General features: G+C 42.2%; 1 protein-coding gene across 6 annotated transcripts in view; it reads right to left on the reverse strand.

Annotated features, from left to right (window-relative positions):
- ADGRF5 (adhesion G protein-coupled receptor F5) overlaps window positions 1–25,097 on the reverse strand; it is a 102,145-nt gene that overhangs the window by 40,706 nt on the left and 36,342 nt on the right. For all 6 annotated transcript variants that reach the window (XM_003311354.6, XM_009451410.5, XM_001140861.6 and 3 more), the window contains exons 2-3: window positions 13,268–13,393; window positions 6,641–6,695 (exon numbers count right to left, since the gene is read on the reverse strand). In XM_003311354.6, coding sequence (XP_003311402.1) covers window positions 6,641–6,695; window positions 13,268–13,369 — 157 coding nt within the window. In that variant the 5' untranslated portion in view covers window positions 13,370–13,393. The remainder of the gene's footprint in view (window positions 1–6,640; window positions 6,696–13,267; window positions 13,394–25,097) is intronic.

Consider the following 25,097-nt stretch of genomic DNA (forward strand, 5'->3'; position numbering starts at 1 on the left):
CCTGTAATGCACCAAGGTGACAGGATCAGCACCTAAGGAGCAGCTTAGATGCTCAGCGATCAGCGTGACCCACATAGCGGTGGGGTCAGAGGCTCTCTCACCTCACTCCTTCAGAAGGCCCAGAGTTTAGGCTTAGAAATGCCAAACCCACCTGTCCTGCTCAACCTGAGGACTTCAGAGCCTGTAAAGTAACATTCCTTGTCCTTCTCCAGACTACCAGGGACCAGGAGGCATGAGGACAGTTCCTCAACTTCTGTGTGTGTGTTTTGGATGCACTCTCATCCTCTTCTGCTCCTCAGGATGTCTGAATCCTGATAGTTTAATGTGTTTTCTTTGCCCCTGGCATTGTTTATCTGGATTTTTCTGGCTCGCTGATGCCCTATGTGGAAGGTAGCCAATTCCAGGTGTCATCAGTGTCACAGACAGAGGCCTATCAGCAGGCCCAGGAGGCACAAGACAACCAGGATTTCCCCTCTCCTTTCCCATAAATCACTGCCAGCCACACAGCACTTATCTTACAGGGACATTTCTGGAAAGTTGGCCACAAACTGCAACCAAGATATTTAGGTCTTAATCACAGCTGTTTAAGCAAACAATTCTACTTTTGCCTGGAAACACTAATGGGAACTATGGTTTGTCAGAGCCAGAGCTTAAGTAGATGGGTAAATTAACTTCTTGCCTGCTAACTTCACCCAGGAGAAAAGAGATTGGTTGGTTTGGCTTCCTCTTGACTAAAGGGGCCAATGCAATTTTACCGTTGATGGTTTGGCTCTCCTGTTTCTCCCTGTCGGTCTTAGCAAGTAAATATCAAAAGATACCTACCATTTGGCTTGTTTCTTGACATATTCTAGAAGGTGGCAATTTGGCAGCATTGTCTGTCTACTACTGTGTGATTGCTCTGCAGATGCAGTGAAGGGATCTCATTCTCTCTTCAGGTTTCAGAAAGATTTGTTCACAAAGAAGAAAATCGTCAGAACCCAAGGCTATGGGCTACCTGGCAGGTGTAGATGGAGGAGAAAGTGGGCAGCACTGTGTCATCAAACACCAGACTGTGAAGTCTAGGGAAGAGAATTCATTCCACTAGCTAGCCATATACCCAAATCATCAAAGTTAGCCCCATCTTACCTAGTAAGATGAAGGCAGATATACCAGTCTTCCTTACGCTACAAAGCTGTTCCAAGAGCCATGAAATGAGACTTCATGAGCCAACCAGGAACACATGTTGAAAACTATAACTCATAGCTATAAGCATGGACTTTGGAGCCAGAGAGAATGGGGGAGGAATGTCTTCTGACCTGGGCAGCTCATTTAACTCTGTGAGCCATACTTTGCTTATCTGTAAATGAAAGGTAGTATTTTCTCTGCAGGATTATTGTTAAAGAGCTGGAATCCTACATGAAAACCCCTAACAAAGTGTCTGGCATATAGTTGCCAGTAAAATAGTAATTCTGATTATCATAAATATAATGATTATATTTTATGCAGATGTGTGCTGATAGGTCAAGAAATGCTAACATTAAGGGCCTGGTGTGGAGGCTCACGCCTGTAATACCAGCACTTTAGGAAGCCAAGGCGGGCAGATCACGAGGTCAGGAGATGGAGACCATCCTGGCCAACATAGTGAAATCTGTTTCTACTAAAAATACAAAAAATTAGCTGGGTGTGGTGGCATGCACCTGTAATTCCAGCTACTTGGGAGGCTGAGGCAGGAGAATTGCTTGAACCTGGGAGGCGGAGGTTGCAGTGAGCCGAGATCGCACCACTGCACTCCAGCCTGAGTGACACAGTGAGACTCTGTCTCAAAAAAAAGAAACGCTAACATTATTCCTATCAGGCTTCACCTTTGGTATAGTTAAACAAACAAACAAAAAAGAAAAACATTAATCAGAAAAATTTTAAAAAAGCAAAACACTCCCAACATTAAATGTCAAGCTTAAAACCAACTCCACACACCAGCCTGAAAGCACCAGGTCTTCTATCTCACTCCACCACCATCGCTGCCGGCTCAGAGCACTCAGGGCTACATGTCATCATCAGAAAGGCTGCAATCATGAAAACCCAAAAGTCTGTTCCTCAACCTGGGAAGTGCACGGCATTTCCTGGACCCAGATCTAAAAGGGCCAGCACACCCAGGTTGCTAGGCCTGCAGAAAGGGCAGGATTTCCGTGCTAGCAGCCAGAGACCCAGTCTGGGAGGAACCTTACTCTGACTAAATAGATGTGAAAATGTGAGCGCATCCAGTGCAGGGTTTGGACATCCTGAATGCCCCTCTCTTGCTGTTTTGCCTCTCATCAGTTATTCCTTTAAAGCCGGAGAATAATCAATTGGGGCTCTTCAGCACCAGGCTCCAAGACACACCCCTTCTGTCAGAAAGCTGGAGTGGAGAACTTGGCCAGTTGATATTTGCGTTACTTCTAACCAATAAGAAACATCCACTTTCATTCCCCTATGAAGAGTCCCCATAAGACTAAATTTGGAGTTTGTCTGCAAACCTCCAAACAAGCTTCTCCTTCCAACTCTGGTCTCTACCTGTGACCTCCCAAAGCACCATCTCCTAGGTTTGTGCACTCCTGAAGAGTCACAGGGATTATTGCTGTCCTTCATCCCCAAGTCACATCTGTCCAAGACCTTTTGCTGTGTTTTTCAAAATGTCTTTGGCGAGAATTTCCTCTGCTTCTTTCCTATCTTACTACATGGCAGAGTCGCATGTCTAGACTGCCGAGCCTCCTGGCTGGTCTCCCAGGCACTAATTTCTTCGTGTAATTTATTTAGCCATAACCATGGGGATACTTTTCACTTAAGTGAGTTCATCAGTCACCTCTCTGTGGCAGCCGCTCAGCTGATCCAGAATCCACTTCCTGATGGAATCGTGACATGACTCGGGATCTTTCCCCCATTCTTATTTCTCTCTGCTCCCTTACAGCCACTCATTGTCCTAACAGGCAGCTCCATGCTTTTTCTCGCCTCTAGGTTTCATGCAGGCTTCTTTTTCCTGAGAGAATTTTGAAAGAGTTTTCCTAAAATGCTAACTCCTATATCACAGCATCTGTGCCCCTGCCTTCAAGTGGTACAGAATACCTTCTCTGGACTGGAGGTAGATCAGGCCCTTTCAAACGCAACACTATTTTATAAATAAATCGATTTTCTTTGTTTAAATTTCTTTAAAAAACTATTAAAAGAAAAATAAACACCAGATAATCCAATTAACATTTTAAAAGTAATATTAACATAACCTTATTTAATCTTCCTAACAACCCTATAAGGTAATATGTGTGAGATATATGTGTGTGTGTGTGTGTGTGTAAATGTGACATACATATGTGATACATATATATGTGATACATATATATATATGTAATATAATACAGTCAGCCCTCTGTATCTGTGGGGTTCTGCATCCATGGATTCAACCAATCTCAGATGGAAAATATTTTTAAAAATTTTGTCTATACCGAACATGTACAGCCTTTTTTTCATGTCACTATGACTTAAAAAGTACAGTACAACAACTATTTACATAGCATTTACATTGTACTCGGTATTATAAATAATCTAGAGATAATCTAAAACATATTCAAGGATGTACATAGGTTATATGCAAATTGACACAATTTAATATCAGGGACTTCAGCATATGCACATTTTGGTATCTGAGGGGTTCCTGGAACCAATCCCCCATGGATACCAAGGGAAGGACAACAGTATACACACACACACACACACACACACTCATATACATGTATACACATATACACAGACATATGCATGCATATATATATATACACACACACACACACACACACACATATAAATTCAAGGGGCCAGTTAGGTTATGTAACTGACCAGTCACATGGGTAGAAATTCATGGTGTGCTGAGAATAAATGTAAGTATTGATCCTATCTTTAAAGATGATTCTATTCCAAATGCTAAAGATTTTGTCCAGTGACTCAAAAAAAAAAAACTCCTGACCTAATTGTTTTTCTCGTAGAACCTTTGTATCCTTCTGGCATCCAGGCTTCAGAAAGGGAGAGGTGTGTGTATGTAAAAGGGAATAGCAATCTGAAAATCAGAGCCCAGTTCTAACACCTCACTTAACTAACACACCAACCAAGCAGAACACAGACACCTCCATGTGGCATCCTGCTGAAGGTAACATTTTCTGTTGCTTCCTTTCATCATTTTCCTGGAGAGTCATGTTCTTTTTTTTCTCTTTGAGATAGAGTCTCGCTCTGTCGCCCAGGCTGGAGTGCAGTGGTGCGATCTCAGCTCACTGCAACCTCCGCCTCCCGGGTTCAAGTGATTCTCCTGCCTCAGCCTCCTGAGTAGCTGGGAATACTACTATTTTTAGTAGAGACGGAGTTTCACCAGTTTTGTCAGACTGGTCTCGAACTCCTGACCTCGTGATCTGCCCACCTTGGCCTCCCAAAGTGCTGGGATTACAGGCGTGAGCCACCACGCTGAGTCATGTTCTTAATTGCAACTTACATTCTGGAAATCTGGGGCCTAGTACCTAGGTTTATCTATGGCCATTTCTTACTTCAGCAATTTTGTAAAAGTACCAAGGCCAATCCATCTTCTGCAGATGATGGGTTGATTCATTAACACTTCCCAAATGACTCTAGAGGCCCAAGAACACAGAGGACCATGTATAATAAATGGAAAACATCTTTTCATGTTGATTTAACATTGTCATGATTGTTTTTAATGAAAGCACACCTGGAAAAACTTTGGAATGTCAAATCCTTAGATGTAGAAATGGTTTCCTCCCCAAGGGCTACCCCCTCACGTTGTCACCACGGGTCATAAACAGCCTGGCTCAGAAGTGCAGGAAGACATTCCTTTTACAGCTGTAGTCACCCACTGCTCCTGAGGAAGCCAGCAGCCTGAGCCTTAGAAGAATTTGGCAGAAACCTGGAGCTGGAACTCACTGGCCAGTAGTTTGATTTTAAAAAGCCAAAGTCTTTCAAAATACCAAATGAGCACATCTCTGTCTTTGTTCCTGTCATAGAGTGCAGAAAAGTTTAAAGGGTTGTCGGGATGGGGTAGAGGTAATGATACCTGTTTTAGAGCACAGAACGTATAGACTGTGCCATAGGCCACTTGGGGGAAGGAGGGAGAAAGGGAGCATGGGATCCCACAGGGCTAAGAAAACGAAGGCTGAAACGGAAAAGAAAAGAAAGGGAAGAGAAAGGGAGAGAGGGAAAACCAACAGTGGTATGATCTTCCAATTAATATTTTAAGAGCTTAATAGAATGTGGTCAAATTCTCATTTCGAGCGCTGGACAACAGTTGAGTTTGGCCACTGCACCGTGAAAGGCTTGAACAGATGCCTCCACTCTGATCTTAGGGTAAGCCTGCCCTCTTTGGCAGCCTACTGTCTCTTTTAGACTCACTAGATCAAGTCACACATGGCTGAAAAAATGATTCCATCCTAATGTGATAGGGTAAAAAATTTTTCCTTCTAGATAGTTGGTACAGCCACTCAGCCAGCAGACGTTTTCCGATAGGAATTCAGAAAGGTGCTGTAATGTGAACGTGCAAGTGCTTCATCTATTCGCTCACTGGTTGAGAAAGAAACTGAGTTTGATGCCAGGCTACAGAGATGAGGAGAACGCAAGTGAGCTCTCCTCTACTGGGGGTGGTAAAGAGGAAGTAAAATAATTACAGTGCTTTGGGACAAATGTTGTGAATGGAAATGTATCAAGGGGAACGGGAACCCAGGAAAAGCAGTCTCTGATGATCTGGGGAATGGATGGAGGGCCTAACAGGGCAAGAGTTCATAAGACTTGAGGCTTCAGTGGGGGTCTCCCAGATAAACAAAGGGGGATGATGGGCAGGGTGTTGATGACGTGAAAGGGAACAGAAGGAGATCAGGTGGGAAAGGCACGGAAGGCCTGGTGAGTCACGAGCAGAGGATTGGCTTTTAGTTCCAAGGCCAAGGGAGCCCATGAAGAGTTCTATGGGGGCAAATGACAGGATCCGATTTGTGCTTTTGAAGGGCTTCTATGCTGGGTGTGGGAGCACCAGGTCCTGGGAATACCCAGCCTGCGGCCCTGACCTGACACCTGCGCAGGGTCCACTCAGGATGGGATTTGAGGGTCGGTGTTTCAGAATTTGCAGCTCTTCACCTACCCCTAACCCTCCAAAGGGCTGAGTCTTGTATTTTCCAGATCACTGCTTTAGAACTGAGTGGGAAAATTGGAGTGGGAAACAGAGGAGGAGGACTTGAGCCTCGTGGTTAGATTGCTTCACAGGATAAAGTCCTAAGTAAAAGAAGTTTTTTTTTTTTTTTTTTTTTTAAAGCAAAAAGAAAGGCTTCTGGATGGTAGGCAGAGAAGTAGGCCATTTGGTGGTGCGGGAGGGCAGCTGAGGAGGGAGCCACAGAAAAATCCTAGGAATGTGAGGAGCAGTGATGGCAATGGGGAGGGAAGGAGGGTTCTTACGTGTTGTTATGATCCAGTTACTGTCATTTGGTAGAGAATGGAGTTTCCTAGTAATTATTTTTGGAAATCACACTGCACTATATGACCCTGATGTGATTGGAGGCTGAATTATGTAGACTACAATGTTTTAAAAAGTTGCAACACATATCATTTGAGTCAACTTATAAAAGGGATTGCCAAGCAAGAGTTTGCATACCGGCTCGTTTTTGCCTCAGTGCCTCTTCACCAGCTGGTTCATGTTCATGAAGACTCTGAAAAGAACATTTGAGAAAGTTGTCAATTAACGTTAGAGAAGTCTTTTCACTGTGGCTCCCCGCTTAGATACCCCTAAATGTTGGAGCTGAGCTTAAGGCTGCAGACTTTGGGTTAGCACCATGTGTCCCGTGGATGCTGGGCACATAGCAATGAAATGGTTTGGAAGACAAAGTGGAGCTGTTACTGTAGTGTGACCTAGGAATTCATTTTTTTTCAGACCAGTCTCTAGACCAGGAACAGAAGAAATCATCATATCTGACTTTCTCAGAGTTCCTGCAGTTTGAATCCTGTCAAAAAACATAAATTATTATAATGTTCTAAACTTGTACTCTCTGCCTGACTTGAACTGAGTCATCCCAGTGACCTTCGAGACAAGTCTCACGACCTCCTTCTCAACACTCACCCTGTCCTAACCCCAATCTTCCTGCTGTATTAGGGCTCTTTAACCATTGTGTGTGCTTAGAAATTATTTTTTCTACATCTGATCCTTTTTCTCCTGGATGGTTCTATTGCTGGTTTCTGTAGTAGGAACTAAGAAAGCCTGCTCTAGAGTCAGACTGCCTGGGTACAAGACTGTGCCACTTACTCTGTGGCTTTGTGACCTTGGGGAAGTTACTTATCCTTGCTGAGCTTCAGGGTTTTTTTCCTGTAAAATGAGAATAATAACAATATCAACTTCATAGGTTTGTTATGAGAACTAAGCAAACTACAGTATGGCATATAGTAAGTTCTTAATACATTTTAGCTATTATTATACAGTGTGGTGACTAAAAGTAAGGACTCTGCAGACATTGAGTTCAAATCCTAGCTCCATCATAAAATGTCTGTATGACCTTGGGCAAATCACTTAATCTTTCTGTGCCTCAGTTCTTACCTATAGAATGGGGATGAATATAGCTTATCTCAGAACATTGATGCGAGGACAAAATGATTAATAAATGTAAGGCCGTGAAAGTAATTTTGGTTACATGGTAAATGCTATTCAGGGAGGGGGCATCAAGATGCTCTGGGGGCATCACGCTGCACCTGCCACCTGGTGCATTTCTGTGAAGTTCATCTCCTTCATCCTATAGCTTTTTTGTTAAAGAATAGGCATTGATCAGTTTCACTCATGGGATCACCACCAGCTCTGCAGCTGGTAACAGAACCTACCCCATACCTTGACCTGACAAGGATTTCCTAGCTGATCCCTGCCTGCCTACAGGTTTTCCTGTGATGTATTTTCCATTCCAAACTCCTTTCACACTCAATAGAAAAGCCCCATCTCTTTGAAGTCTCCCAGATAACCCCTGCCCACAGAGATCTGTGCTTTACCCGGAACTCCACGCATCCATGACTGCCACCTGGGGCAGAGCTCATTCTGCCGTCAGGGTTGTCTACCACTATTTTCTAGTTATCTCACATCATCACAATGACAAACATAATACTTCCTAAGATGTATTTAACACCCTGTGCCAAGACAAGGGTAGATGCTGTTATTATCCACATTTCACTAATAAGAAAGCACAGGCACAGAGAGGTCCAGTAACTTGCCCAGGATCACACAGACTTTAAAGGCAGAGCAGGATTCAAACCCAGCCAGCTCCAGAGTCTGCACTTGTCCACGCAGGCACTGCATCATCTTATCAGCAGAGTCCTGGGAAACTGGCTTTGTCTCAGGGAGCGGGTCTCTCTTTACCCAGAGCCGTTTCTCTCGGTGTCTGTATAACCTCTTCCTATTCCCTCCTCCTTTCCAGTGAACAGTTCCCTTGGCTGGTCTCCCTCCTCTTACTAAGTTACATTTTTAGGAAAAGATCAGATGTCCGCAATTTACCACTCCATGTAAAGTTTACCTGTTCCCCTCGCTGATGCCCTTAGGAGGTACTGGTTGAGGAATGTATTAAAGTCAGTAGGAAATGGGGAGCGACTGTGTACTTGATAGTTCATAAATGTTCTTGAAGAAATAAATAGGGGAATGATGGATGATGATTGGAATTTCAAAAGCCCAGTTGCTGCTTTATTTGCAGTGAAGTTATTTTAGATGTACTTGAATATGCAGGAACTGAAGGTGCAAAGTCAATGTATAGGACTGGTTCCAGCCCAGCTTCCCTTGGAGAATGCTTTGGCTTTCTGCCCAGGCAAAAGGAAGGTTCTTCGTGCTTTCCTGCCTCCATCCTCTCTGGGGCCTGGTGGGGAGGAGGGAGTGGCCACTGGGAGCTTTCTCTGTCCACACTTCAAGGCAACAGTTAGGGGACTCAGACAACACAGGAGAACTTGACCTCCAATGGTCACCTTTGGGCAGTTATCCCAGGTCGAGTTTTCATTCTCTCTGCTTTCCAGTAGGACTAAAGCATTGAGGTCTTGCCTCTTGTCTTGTCAGTTACATGTTAAAATCAAGATATATTTCAATTATCTAATGCAGCATATTTCAACTCTTTGTAAGAATCAGGATCATTGGTCTCCCCTGCCCCCAGTGTGATTCAGTAGGTCTGGGGTGAGGTGCAGAAAACTGCCTTTTCAAGCAGTGCATCCATTGACATGAGGCCATATTTTGGAAACACTACTTTCTGAAGATTTCCGGAATCTTTATGGTGATCATCTGGAACTTTCAGGCCACATCTTTGCAAGTGCCGCTTCCACAGCTCTGTCACCTACAGCCTCTTCGTTGTCCAGTGGGAGCAGCCTACTTCCTATTGTAAGCCCTACAATCATTGGATATAATGGAGGAAAAAGCACATTGATGGCAATGAAGCCTCTGAGGAGTTGGGATGGAGATGGGTAAATGCTCTTGGCCATCCCCAGATTCAAGGAGTTACAAAGATCTGGCTGCCAAGTCACGGGACCTGATTTGAATAGAGCAAATGGTCACACTAAGAAGTGAATCCCACAGTTTCAGATTTTTAGGAGATGTCATTCACTCCCTCGAATCCTCTGTTTCTTACATTATGAAAAATAATAAGTGCTGAGGCATGTCAGGTGCTCAGTGCAGTCTCTGGTAGTGGTGAGTGCCGTGTATCCTGCCGGCATGGGGCTCACTGGGGACCAGCCTTACCATCCTGAGTCCTCATGTTATCGCAGTTTGGGGAACTGTGGGACTCCAGCACTTGCCTTTCCTCTTACACTTTGGGTGCTGGGTAGATCTCACAAGGGAGCATAGGTTTGCCAGGGCTCCCAGTGCTCGGCAGTGTATTTACTTCAGACAAGAAAACAGAGCTCCCAATTGGACCTCCCCTGCCTGCTCCATCTGTGTAGAGGTCCCCAGGGGACTGTCTGAGCCACAGTGGACAGAGCTGTCCAGAGGGAATTTCCTGAAGGCAAAGCTTCAGCCAGAAAAGACAAGGTCACCAATTCCAGGAAGTGCCCCACCTGTCGGACATGATGACTTCACAAATAATTGTAGTGGTGGTGGGGCAGGGTGGCCTGGAGTGGGGGTGGGTAGTCAGTCAGGAATGAGAGGTGGCTTTTTATTCATGAAGAAGAAAATTCCCAGGGAACAGGATGGCAAACGAGAAGGTAAGCAAAGGTTCCTGCTTTCCCAAATCTTAACCCTACTCACCCGAGCCCTGCCACACATGCCTCTTCTTCTTGACCTGAAACTTCCAACTTAACATCTTTGCTTCTGTGTTTGAAAACTGTCTGAGCAAGAATCCTCTAGCAATGTCTCCTCACATAAGCATATTCAGAGGGATTTATTTGTATCAAAAGTAATTGCAAAAGCTGCAATTACTTTTGCACCAACCTAATACTAGAATATTAAAAATAGCTACAAATTCATAAGCACTTGGGCTCTGTGCTAGTCACTGTGCTGTGGGTTGCATGTAGAACATTGAAGCCTCACAACAAACAGATGAAGGAGATATGATTTATTCTCATGTAGAGGAAACAGACTCGGGGAAACGAAGAAAGTTGACAGTTTCCAAAGCTAATGAGAGTCAGAGCTGGGCTTCCACTCAGACCTGACATCAAAGTTGAGCATATATAGCCTGTAACTCTAAGATGGTCACTGGAGCAGGATCCAGGGCAGCATGTCTGAAAACCAGCATCCTGGGACCCACCCAGGCATCCTGAGCTAAAATCTGCATTTGAAGAAGGTCTCTGGGCAGATCCATGCTCACATGAAAGCTTGAGAAGCACTGAGCTACATCATCACCCTTTAAAAGCCCTTCACCCCACATGTGTATATTCACGTTCATAGGCACATTATTCACAATGGCCAAGAGGTGGAAACAACTCATGTCCGTGGATGGATGAGTGGACAAACGAAACATAGACATATGTACAATAGGATATTATTCGGCCTTAAAAAGAGGGGAAGTGCTGACACAGGCTACAACATAGATAAACCTTGAGGACAATATGCCAAGTGAAATAAGTCAGCCACAAAAAGACAAATACTATATGATTCCACCTACATGAGGTATCTAGAATCACCAAATTAATAGACAGAAATTAGAATGGTAGTAACCAGCAGCTGTCAGTAGAGAAGGAAATGAGGAGTTATTGACAAATGGGTATAGAGTTTGAGTTTTGCAAAATGAAAAAATTATGAAAATTTATTGTACAATAATGTGAATATACTTAATACTAATAAACTGTATGCCTAAACATGGTTTCAAGATGTAAAATTTTATGTTAGGCATATTTTTTCACAATTTCAAATACCAAGCCCATCACCAGATGTTGCATACATGTGTCATTTAAGATGGCAGAAGGTCAGTCATGGAAACTGGGTGGCAGCTTAGGGCAGTATAAACTGATCAGGCAGGCTCAAGTGCACTTTTCCAATGGGAGTCTTCAGCCTTTGGGTTGCATGAAGACATTATACCTTGAAGGGTAGATCTACCAAAGAAAAGTGGGGTCCTTTGAGGTGAGTTGTAGGAGCTTCCAAGGAGATGGATTTCACATTCCACCAAGATCCCTAGGAGGTCAGCTTATCCCCTGACCAGCCTTCACCACCAGGCAGATGAAGGGGCTTTGCCAGGGCCATCACTAGGAGGGCAGATGTGACATAGAGAGAAGGCATTGCTGCAGCCAGGAGCACTAAGAAATGCTGGAACAGAGGCAAAGCTAACCCCATTGCTGAGATCACCTCAGGCCCTGGCTTTTACCCCACCTGCCTTGGATAGCCAGAGCTCTGCACTGACTATGTGAATTCACAAGAAGCTTAAATGTTTCCCTTCTCTATTTAAATGGGAAGGCTATTGTGTATGAGTGTACAGGTTGTACCCTGCACACTGGGGTTTGGAAGAGGAGACACACCATATATATTCCCCAAGTCATGAAAGAAATAAAGAAAAGACAAAGATAACCTAGGTCAAACAATGAAAGAACCAAAAATGGAAAGAGGAAGAAAGTACATGAAGTCGTGAAACAAAATCCTGAAGGTAAGATCAAGCATTTTGAAAATGATATCAAATGGGAATAAATTATACAAATTTACTTGCTCAAGTTTGATTTAAAAGAAAAAAAATCAAACGCACATTGTTTACAAGAGAATCATAAAACAAAGTGGTATATAAAGGCTTGAAAAAATAAAGGACAAAAATCTGGCAAACACACAAACAAAAGCAGAAATGACAATTGGAATGGTAGACAAATAATTAAAACATACAAAGTAGGACAAAGAAGGGCATTTTATAATGCTAAAAACATACCAATGAATCTCTAACAACAATGACTGACAAAAAAATAGAACTGAAATATGTAAAACAAAAAAGTGGAAAGTATTACTACAATAAGAGAAACAATAACAGCAAACAGTTACATAACATTTATTATGTGCCAGACACTGTTCTAGAGCATCTTATAGATATGAACTAATTTAATTTTCATAACAATAAAAGGAAATCAGTACTACTATTAGCATCATTGTACAGATGAAGAAATTGAGACAGAGAGAATTACATCAGTCTTCAAAGATTCCCAACCAGTAACATGCCCTGTCTCTGGTGCAGGGAGAAGCTAAGTAAGGAATAACCTGAAAATTCCCATAAGGAATAAGGGGGTACTTATGCCTCCCTTTACTTAAGCTAAACTCTCATTGACTTTCCAAAGACAAAACCACCTGAATAATCTGTCAGCAAAGGTCTTCTATGATGTCTATGGTCCCTTCAGCTATATCAGTCTGTGATTGTCACACACACACAGATTAATGTCTTTTGGAATGTGTTCTAGCCTGATGTCCCAGTTAAAACAAATCCTTTGAGAACATACATTCTGCTCAATCCTTCAAATCCGCTTTGTTGTTATTGTTGTCAGTTTAACAGAGTGGAAGACTTAGGCCTAGTGGTTGTAATTTAGTGAAGGAAGGAACCCTGGGAGGTCTCTCTTGAAGCTACATTGATGTTCCCTTGACACCACCACTTATTTCAGAATAGAGCATGTGGTAGCCCAGCAAATACACTGACCTGGGTTTACATTCACCCCTTCTCCTCATTTGCAACATTTTTTCTTATGTTGCAATTATGGGAAGAATGTTTTTTCTCCCCCTAAAGTTTTTTCTCCCTAAACTTTTTGTAAGAACCATTGTCAGTCAGGAAATCAGAAAAATGTGACAAGAAAAATTATAGCAGATATGGATATAACTCACCAAAGGATGAATAGTAGACTCGTAATTCCAGTTCAGTGCAGCTTTGGAAGAATAAATCACAATAAACATGAGGCACAAAGTGGTTCTCCTTGGGGATTTCATGTCTTCAAGTTTGAGTTGGTTGGCCTGAAATGGAAATATGATGGTTTAGATATACAGCAATTTATTTCTTAAACAAGGAAAAAGAACTCGCAAGCCCTGTCTTGAAGGTCATCCTACACAAGAACTTTTCAAAAGAGACATAAAAGGAAGGAGGAGCATGAAGGAATCAACTTAGCATTCTCTGCCCAGACCTTTGGGTGAAGAAATGGTCACAGTAGGGGAATGCAGGTTGATAGGCTGAGAATGGTGCCTGTAAATAGGACAAAGGTAGCAGATGTTTGAGTAAGAAATACTTACACATAATTTATGAACAAAAAGACTCAGAGAACACTATTCATTTTCGCTACATGCAATATACTTTGGTATTTTCAATTCTATCATAGAGTATCTTTCCACATTTTTAATTTAATTCTGGTAGCATCCCATTAAATGGACATCATGACCCATATTAATGGACTATGACCCATTAGTATGAAAACTGCTGGACTTGGTTATAAAAAATGTAAGTTGTACCTTACAGTATTATTTCATATTATAGTGCATAATATAGAATATTAGTATCATTATATATCCCATCTTATTCATTGAGTTCTTTTTATTTTATTTATTTATTTTTTTTATTTTTTGAGACAGGGTTTCACTCTATTGCCCAGGCTGGTCTTGAATTCCTGGCCTCAAGCAATCCTCCTGCCTCAGCCTCCCAAAGTGCCAGGATTACAGACGTAAGTCATCATGCCTGGCCTTATGTGTTGATTTTTTAAAATTCCTTTTATAATGCTGATGATGAAAATAGCTTTTTGGTGATGAGATGAATCATTTTTGACATTTTTTCACTTAAAAAGTAGGGTGTCACATGGAATAACCTCCACCCTAGAAGGTCTAGGGACCAAGACAATCTACTTTGTGCACACTCCTCTCCTTGTAGCTTTTCTATGCCCATGTGTTGTTGTGAAAAGAATGCTAGACTGAGAGACACAAGATATGGGTTAGGATCCAGGATTACTAGAAAGTAACTGTGTCCTGTGTAAGTAATTTGTCTTCTCTGAGTCCAAGTTTTCCCATCTGTAAAACCGGGATAATTGTACCTCCCCTAATTCTCTCACAGAGTTTTCTGAGACTCGAATGAGATTAAAAGGCATGAAGAACTCCAGAAATGCAGGCTGCAATAATTATTACTCTGATCGTCAATAGAATCCAGAATGCAACCATCCAGAAGGGCAGGCTTTGGCTGCAGTGTTGCAGGGAGCGCCAGGTAAGCATGGCCAGGATAACACACTGATGATAGGCAAGATTTACACGCCAGGGAAAATTGTATTTCAATTGCCAGCTGACAACTGCCACCTTTTCCTCTTCCTCAGTGGAAAACTGGAAAACTGATCCAATTTGCAAATTTGGCAATCAAACACATTTTTTAAATTCTGCAACTCAATGGTTTGGGGGAAATGCTTTGCAATTTAGGTTATAGTAGTTGTTTAAGACCAGATGCATCTGCTATGGGGAAATCATAGCAATGTACTGCTTAATTTTCTATTGGAAGTTTTATCTTCCTTTTTGAAAGACAGTGTGTCTTTGTGGGTATTGAACAGGCTAATACAGAATGAGTCAGGTATTTAGGAGGCAAAGTAGTCTTTTCAGGCCCCAACCTCAGTTGGTTCCCTACTGAGGCAGTTAATCAAGGAGACGAGACTTAGTAACTGAATAGTTAATGAGCCTCCCTTCGAATCTGATAACCAAGGAAGGACTCACATACTAGAAGGACTAGAGCTGGCTCCATATCTTTCTACGATTTCCCAATGTTGGTAGTGCATCCTTTTTTTGGTCAGTTAGCAAGAATTACAATGTTTCCAAATAGTCATGTCTGGCCCTTTTGTACAGGCCATTGGCCAATACTGTCCCCATCCATCTTCCCCCACCCCTGCCTCTGCTGAGACTATTTTTAATAAATTAACATTCTTATCTATGTTGACTTATTTGTTGACAACAAGATTGCAAGCCAAAAGAAATGGAGATGTAGGAAGGATGCTACCACGGGGAGGCGGGTGTTCTCTGGATGCAGAAGATGATATACAGTCATCAGTTACACACAAATGTCAGGGATTCTTCACTCAAAAGAAAGGAGAAAGCCACCACTTTGAAAGAAAGGAAATAGTCAACATATTTGACAACCAGTATGGAATGGACCTGACCAATGGGAACAGTGACACGAGCTGAAATTCACTTCAGCTTTTGGGGTTGCTGCCACACTTGGGTAGAGACCTAAAGACCAACTTTTCTTTAACCTGCATCATTAATCGTATAAACCTTCCAGCTCACAGGTATCCATACCTGTGAGGAAGCAAGCAAAAACTGTTTAACTTGGCCAATGTGGGGAAAAGTCTATATTCATCCAGTTAAAAATATGGAGCAGCATCCCATATTCAAGGCAGTTTGTCTTCAGTAGGGCCCCTTTAATGCCAAATTCCCTAAAAGTTCATATTTCTTCTAAAATTCCTGGAGTAAACGGCAGACAAAGACTGAGAGACAAAGAGAGAAACAGAGGCAGAGAAAGAAAGAACATTATCAGATGTCATTCCCGATCTCCTTCTCTTTTTAAATTAAAATCCAGGACACTCTCTACTAAAACTCACCAAAGCTGGGAAATATGCCCTAGCCCTCAGTATTAGCCTTGTGGCTCTGAGCAACTTCCTGGTCTCCTCTGACTCTATTTTCCTGTCTGTGAAGTTAGAAGACAGGGAGAGGAAAATAAAGCACAGCCTGACATCATATGCCAGGAATAAGTCATCAAGATTCTCAGCAACACTGCATCTGGAGGATGAATGATCTGGGTTCCCTGAAGCCACCATTAATGGCATTCTCTTGCAGAGTGATTATGCACCAGGAAGCTTCACTGTGGAACTGGCCTGTTCTTACAACCCTTAGAAACAACCAGTGCTGGCTGGGTGTGGTAACGCATGCCTGCAATCCCAGCATTTTCAGAGGGCAAGGAGAAAGGATCACTTGAAGCCAGGAGTTCAAGACCAGCCTGAGCAACAAACTGAGACTCTGTATTATACCAAAACAAACAAAAACAAAAAAGTTTTTTTTTGTAAATAGCCAGGTGCACTGGCATGCACCCATAATCCTAGCTACTCAGGGGGCTGAGGTGGGGAGATGGCTTGAGTCCATGAGCCCTGGAGTTCGAGGCTGCAGTGAGCTATGATTTCACCATTCTAGTCCAACCTCTAACAGAGCAAGACCCTATCTCTCAATAAAATAAAATAAAATAAAATAAAATAAAATAAAATAAAATAAAATATAGAGAAACAATCAGTGCTTAAGATCAACTCTTCTCTTAGAAATCCTTCATCAGCCCTGAGATCAGAAAACCAGGCCTAGAAAGAGCTGAGTGTCTCAGAGCTCAGAGGTGGCTAGGAGCTGAGTTAGTCAGAACTCCAAGAGATCTACCAATGATTCTCAAAATTTTAGCCAATGATATCCTCTGACAGTTGGAGCAACCATGTGTGATAGGATTGTGGGTAATAATTGCTGGTGGTTATTAATTGGCTATTAATTATAATTGGTGGGTAATAATTGCTGGTGACAATGACTGTAGGATAGGATTGTGGGTAATAATTGCCAGTGGTTATTAATTGGTTATTAATTATAATTGGTGGGTAATAATTGCTAGTGAAAATGACTGTAGGAGTCCTGTCTTACTGCGTGCTCACTATATTCTAGGTCTGCTGCTGAGCTCTCTGCAAGGGTTACGCCCTCTAACCCTCTCAAGGAGCCTCTGATACTACTAAATTACCCCCATTTTTCAGACATGGAAAAGGAAGCTTAGAAGGACGATTAATTCACTGAGGCCACACAGCTGATAGACGGTAGTGGCAAAATTATAAACAAAGCTGTCTATTCTCCTGAGAACAAGGTGCCATTTGAGCTAAGAGATTTTCTTTGTGGGAAATCAACCAACCAACCAATCAAACAAACAAACAAATTATAAGTTATAGACAGCTGACCAGGCAACTGGAAAAAAACTTCTAGCCTCATTTTGCCACTAATTAGCTGTGTGATGTGGGGCAAGTCACTTTATCTCTCTGAGCCTGTTTTCTTATCAGTAAATCCAGGGATTTGACTGCACTCAATAATTTCAAAATTGGGATGCAGGAGTTGGTCTCTTGAAGTCCTGTTACTATTTTAAGAGTCTAAAATTCTTCACAGTTATTTCAACTCAAATGCAGGCTCACTCTAGTTAACTTCTGAGAATAATCATAACTATCTTGCATTTATCCCACCACTTCTGACTTACTACACAGTCTAGGCCTTCTCTGCCCCTCATGTACACCATGGCAATGGCTTCCCTTCTTTACTTCTCTGCTCCCTCTCTACAGAGATGCAAGATGGATTTTCCTGAAGTACTCTTCACACAACATTCCCTGTTCAATTTTTCCCTGCTTTCAGAATAAAGGAAATCACTTTCACTGATCCTCAAGGCTCTCCATAACCTGGACTTTATTTAGAAGAGTCAGCATATGTAATAAGCATCTATAATATTTTCACTACCAAAGTCAGCTGCTTTTTCATAAGTTAAAATAGTGCAAGAGATTTTCCAGTGCTCACGCAAAAGTAAAAATGCCAAGTCAAACTTTGAGAATTAATTTTGGGGAGGGACAGGAGTAATTACTGTCAAACAATTTTTCTGTGTTTGGCGAAACCAAAATAACCCTATCATTTATTTGGTTTATTAATCTCCATCTTTTCCTGTCCCCTAACCCCACACAATCACTGCATATTCAGATTCTACCCATCCTTCAATGCCCAGGCAAAGGGCTCCCTCGCAGATGAAGGTTTCCTGATCTGTCCAGTTATAAATAGTCTCTACTTCCCCTGAACACCTACACACACTTAGTCTAGGCCCTTAGCCTTCCTGCTTGTATTATATTTATTGTTATAACTATTGCACGAAGTAAATCTATTTATTCCCTTATCTATTCATTTGTGTATTCCTTTACTGGAAAAACATTTATTAAGTCCTGTTACATGTTAAGAGTTCTACTGAGTGAAGGGGAAGTAGCAGTAAACAAGACAACGGTCCCTGTCTCCATGAAGCTTAAAGTCTAATGAAGTAGATGAACATTATTAAAGAATAAATTACTCAATTCATTGTTTAACTGTGACTGTGAAAGTGCTACCGAGAACAGTAATCATAATATTAATATTTGTTGAGGACTTACTATATACCAGGCACTAAACTCAGCACCGACAATATTAAATCACTGAATCTTTACAATTCTAATGGGGTGGTTCTAGTATGATATCTAATTAAAGGGTACAGATCTGGTATGATATAAAATTAACTGAGCCACTGAGTGGTTAAATAACTTGCCTGAGATAACACAGCTAGTAAGTGACAGAGCCAGGATTTGAACCTAGAAAGTCTAACTCAAGAGCCCATCCCTTTAACCTTTGTGCAGAATTGTTTACAAAAGGCTATACCAGAAGGACCTGACCTAGTCTTAGGGATTTGTGGCAGATATTCCAGGGGAAGTATTTATTTGAGCTGAAACCTAAAGCATAAGTTGGAGTTAGCTAAAAACAACAGGGGAGTTTGGAAGAAGGGGAGGAAGATGGTTCTAGGTGGAAAAAAAAGATCATGTGAAAAGGCCCTGAGGTGAAGAAAGAGCATGACACATTTGAGGAGCTGCAAGCAGGCCAGAGTGGCTGGAACATGAAAAGAGAGCAGGTGAAGGGTACGAGGCAGAGGGGGTGAGGTGAGCAGAGGCCAGGATGGGGAGGACTTGTCATTGCAACAACAGGATTAGGTAAGATTGATTAGGGAGGCAATACAGAGTAGAGAAGGAGGCCTAGAAACAAGTCCTACAGAATTCCAACAATCAAAGGTCCAGTTAAGAAACATGACAAAGCCAAGATGATTGGAAATTGTGAAGTCCTAATTAGGGAAAAAGAATCAGGCTGGCAGGAACAGGGGACAGCAAAAATAAAAAGCAGATAAGCTATAAGTCTGCCTTTCTTCATGGTCCAGAACACATAGCCCTCCTGTGCAAATAACTCACAATCTTCCTGTGCCCAAGTTATGACCAGACCCTTCACTGATTAAAAAAAATGCAAGTTAGCTCACTGCAACCTTGGCATTATCAGTACTGCACAAAGCCCTCTTCAGCACACAATAGAAGCAACATTCTATAAAATCCCCAGCAAGACTGTGTCTTGTTACAGTCAGCCCCTTTTTGCTGGCCTGTCCATTGCATCCTTGCAACATATTTTCATACTTTTTCTAATAAATTTGCCTTTCTTTACCTACGACTGTCTTGATAAATTCTTCTTAGTACTCCCATCACCAGCTCTAAATAGTGGCTAATCGCCTGAGACAGGAATGAAACCAGAGAGGCAGGAACAGGAGGGAAACAAGGCTAGTGGAATCAAGGAAACTGGGGAAAGTCAAGTTTTAAGAAGAAGGGAGCTGGGCCAGGTGTCTCACGCCTTTAATCCCAGCACTTTGGAAGGCCAAGGGGGGCGGATCACCAGATGTCTGGAGTATGACACCAGCCTTGCCTAACATAGTGAAACCCTGTCTCTACTAAAAATACAAAAATCAGCCGGGCATTGTGGTGGACACCTGTAATCTCAGCTACTCGGGAGGCTGAGGCAGGAGAATTGCTTCAACCCAGGAGGTGGAGATTGCAGTGAACCAAGATCACGCCATTGCACTCCAGCCTGGGCAACAAAAACAAAACTCCATCTCAAAAAAAAAAAAAAGAAGAAGAAGAAGGGGGTGGTCAACTATGTCCAGTGGTGCCAAGAAGTCCATTAAGGAGGAGACTGATATTGCTCATTGGACTTGGAGACATGGTATGCTCTCAGCAAAGGAAATCCCATTGGAATGGTTGGATAGAAACTGTATTGGGAAGAGTTATAGAGTGTTTGGGGAGTGAGGACTTGGAGATGGTGAGTACATGAAACTCACGAAATTTGTTAGTAAATTGCAGTAGAAGGTGAAGGTTCTTCCCACATGTAAGCTGCTTAGCTTTCACGTCCACGCAGTAGGTGATGTTATACGCATAGCTTTCTCTTTAAGAAAGGAACTAATTGTATTAGTACAATATCAAGGGAAATCATACCTCTTACTAAACCTTGGCCTGCATCTGGCTAACTAGACACACTATTGTAACCTTTGAAAAAAGCCAACGGCATATACCCTAATGTCTCCCAAACCTTGTGTTCTGGGATACAGACTACGATCAGGCAGCCCTTTTGCAAACATATACTTATCAAAATAGAGACTAAATGAGCCTGAAAATAGATGAGCACATACAAGCATTCTACTACTAAAGAATAGAGTTACTTTTAATGGTGGATGATAGATGGCAATGCCAACTTTCAGGAGGACTATCATTGCAAATTTTACTGTGATTATTACTCTGCTCATCTCCATGAGATACAGAGTTGCAATAAGGATAGAATGCCATCAGCAACCTACTCCCTGAACTGTAGAAGTACAGATTAAAAAACCCTTAAGTGTAACTTTAAGAGCCTGCCTTCATAAATCTGTATTTTCAGCTGCAGAGGTGGCAAGACTTATCTTTGCTGACCTTATTTGATTAGATGATTCATCTCCTGCACAAGCAAAAATATAAGCTAAATATTTATTTAACACAAACATGGGACACAATAACAATTAAAGAACTGCCTTGAAGACATTTTTTTTCCTATTTAATTTTCCATTGCCTTGAAATCAGGCCCTGCAGCAGCATTGTGTCAGGGCAGTTCAGTACTATCAGATTATAGGGGAACATTTGTTTGTACACAATGGGATCAAGTTTTCCAAAACACACTGCACATGTGGGCGGCGTTGATAACCTTTTATCCCTCTTTTCTTGTTGTTAAGTCACTGTGGGTCTTAGGCTTTAAGCAAAAGATTGCCATCTATGTGAAAACATTGAGTTCCTAACTGCTCTTATCTAGTCCGTCTTGCATTAATTCACCATGTGGAGGGGTTTCCCTAAGCCATGGCAAAACAATGCCCAGGGGTGCATTCCAATTGCAGACGGAGGGAAGCCCTGTGGAATGGGTCAGGTTTTTGTTTGTTTGTTTTTATTTTTTTTGTTTGTTTTTTTTGAGACGGAATCTCACTGAGACACCCTGGCTGGAGTGCAATGGCATGATCTTGGCTCACTGCAACCTCTGACTCTGGGGTTCAAGCGATTCTCCTGCCTCAGCCTCCCGAGTAGCTGAGACTACAGGAACATGCCACCATGCCCGGCTGATTTTTGTATTTTTAGTAGAGATGGGGTTTCACCATATTGGCCAGGCTGGTCTCGAACTCCTGACCTCAAGTGATCCGCCCATCTCGGCCTCCCAAAGTGCTGGGATTACAGGCGTGAGCCACTGCACGCGGCCCAGTTTGTTCTATACTCAAATGTTATGTGAGAAAACTTGGCGAAGCTCATTTTACATTAGGTTGTTCTCAAGCTTCACAGTTCTGTGGTTCTACCATGTGTTACGTAAGCTCCAAAATAATACTTGACTATTTTAATAATAATAATAATAATAATGGACCAATCAGAACAATCTCTGTCCACTGTGCAGGAGCAGGGCCTGGGGGTCTCCTGCTGGACTAGACCTTAGCAGTGTCATTGCTAGATTGTAGGGAAGTCTGTGTAGGATCCCAGGAAAGGGACTGGATGACTAAAGCAGAGGTGGGGAGGCACTCCAGGAGCTGGAGGAAGCAGTTATTTGCAATGTGGCTTAAAATATTCCAACATTACAGTAATTGGCAGGGCCACCTTAGCCTTCTGCACTTCCTCCCTTTATGGCCCCCATCCATTCCATCTCTCTGAGAAATGGCTTTGCTGTCCTTAGCCAGTGACTTCTCTTCTAAATCTTCATTTCCTTCTTCAGGGATTTTGTTAGATTTTAACCATATAATGTGTGTGCTATTCAGAATGAAAAAAAAAAGTATTACTTTATCCCCCCACCCCCAACCCCAAGAAATACAGTACCCTGAAAAGTCCTTGGTAGTTCAAGATTTCCTTACTCTGGACAGTTTGACTTTAGTCCTCACCTCATTATGAAAAGTATTCCGTAGAGGCAAACCCACAACATTTGCCCCAGTCCTCACTCTCCCTGGCTTGCGGTAGGTACCTGCTCCATTTGTGCATGGCCTTCTCCTCTGCAGCGCTCCCTTTCCCTTTCCTGGTTCTCAAGGCTCCAGAGCTTATGCCTTTTCTCCTTCTATGCTCCCATCCTCATCATCCTGCAGCTGCCTCATTGTGCGCCCTGCCAAATACCTCTCCTGGGTCTACAGCTCTTCTCTCTTGACACCTTCTTATAGTAAGCTCATCCACTTCCATAGTTTTAATTATCAGTTTATGTGAGAATTCCCAGAACTGTATTTCCAGCCTCTGACCTTTATGGCATATTGCCTCTTTTCTTGTCCCCAAAGATATCTCTTTCCTCTGCATGCCTATTTCCTCTCTTTGCTAGATATTAGGCATGGCTTTTCAACTATACTCTTTCCACTTGAGTGTAAATTCAGATCATCGAAAACTGAACTTGTCTCCTGTCCCACTGCTCTCTCCTAACCCATCCCTTCCCAGATTTGCCAACTGCTGGCTTCATTCTCCAGTTTCCTAGGCTCACAGCTTCACAGGTGTCCTTGGACACAAGAAGTGGTGCAGGAGCAGAAGCAGCAATTCGACCGGGTACTAAGTCCTGTTACCTGCTGCTGATGTGCTCAGAGCCCCTCATCGGTTTGGATATTGTCATCTCACCACACTTGTTTGGACATTGGGCCACTACATTGGTTGGGACATTATCATCTTACATCTAAATGGTCGCAATAATCTCCTGAATGGGCCCCTCCCTCCTTTCTTCCCTGACCAATAATCCAACACAACAGCAGGGAATTTATTTGCCCAGAACACTATTCTTCCTAAATTGTGGCTGGATCATATTTAAATACTTTAAATGTTTGCAAATGCCCAGAGAATATTTAAGCTAATTCACCAGGCAAGCATGATCACCACGACCTAATGTAAAATGAGCTCTGTCAATTTTTCTCCCATAACACTTGAGTATAGAGCAAACTGACCCACTCCCAGCTTTTATTGTATCTTCTTTTGTCATAAATATTAAGAGACAATATTAGTGGAATGCATTGCTACCTTGCAGCTTCTTCTCACGCTATTCTTGGCGACTGAAATGCTCTATTTCTCCTTCCTGAGCTTTACTCATTATTTCAGGTCTTGCTTATTCATTTGGTAACAACAATTACTATAATTTATCAAGCACTTGCTGTGTGCCAGACACTTGCCATATGGCAAGCATTAGGTTAAGCACTACACATGCACTAGACTCATTTAATCTTTATAATCCTGTTTATGAGAAGTATCATCATCTTCATTTTACAGATGAAGAAACTGAGCCTTGGCTAAACAAACACACTTGGCAAGTGGCCAAGTTTGTCTCCAAAGTCTGAACTCTGACCTTTATGGCATATTGTCTCTTATCTTGTCTTCCCCAGAGATATATCTTTCCACTGCATGAACTGCATTTCTCTCCTCAGCTACTCATCTGGTCCTGCCATGTGGATCACTTTTCAGCACTGTGTGTTTTTAAGGCATAGCACGGTAATTAGGCATATGTACTCTGAAGTCAGACTGCCTGAGATGGAATCTTAACGTGCCTCTATTTGCTAGCTTTTTGTCTCAAGTGATTTACTTAACTTTTCTGGATCCCCCATCTATAAAATGGGGATTATGATTTTATTTGAGGCATAGGATTATTGGAACAACTAAATGGGTTAAAAATCATCTTTATAAAACACTGAGTATGGTGCCTGGCACATAGCAAGTACTCGATAAATATTGTTTGTTATTTCTCCTAATGCTATCCCTCCCCTAACCCTCACCCGCCCCCCACAGGCCCCTGTGTGTGATGCTCCCCTCCCTGTGTCCATGTGTTCTCATTGTTCAACTCCCACTTATGAGTGAGAACATGCAGTGTTTGGTTTTCTCTTAGAAATACCTAATGTAAATGACGAATTGATGGGCACAGCAAACAAACATGGCACATGTATACCTATGTAACAAACCTGCACCTTGTGCACATGTACCCCAGAACTTCAAGTATAATAATTAAAACAAATTCAATCAAAAAAATTGTTTGTTATTAAAATTCTCAATGCCTGTAACTTGCTTTCCACTAAGAGTCTGAGCTGATTAAGAAGAAAGGTTCTTTGCCTTTGCAATTCCACAGCACTTAGCAAGTCACTCCAGAGTAGGTGATTCTACTAGGCTGTAATTTTAAAGATTTCATGTTGGCGATTATCTTTTAGGAAGCAGGGAATATTCCAGTTATTTTAACCATCATGACCAGAGTCACACCATGTGATCCGAAATGTTGAGCTGGTAAGTAACTTGTGAATCATGGTGTGCCCTTAGCTAATATGTATATTTAACTCAACCATCCTTATTAGAGCACCTACTCTGTGCAGAAACTTGTAGGTCCTGGGGAAACTGAGATAAATACTGAAAAGGCCCTGTAGTCCTCTCTATCAAGGAGACAAACATTGCACTGACGAGCGATACTAACTTGAACTATATCAAGAAATGTCAGTGGGGAAAAGGCTGTAGGGAAACATGTTATAATTAAAAAACAGCCATGACTTATTATCTATTCATATTTAGTTCAACCCAGAAAGTGGCAGCTCATGCAAAGGATAATC

This window comes from Pan troglodytes, chromosome 5 (genome assembly GCF_028858775.2).
Source record: "Pan troglodytes isolate AG18354 chromosome 5, NHGRI_mPanTro3-v2.0_pri, whole genome shotgun sequence".
Taxonomy (NCBI): domain Eukaryota; kingdom Metazoa; phylum Chordata; class Mammalia; order Primates; family Hominidae; genus Pan; species Pan troglodytes.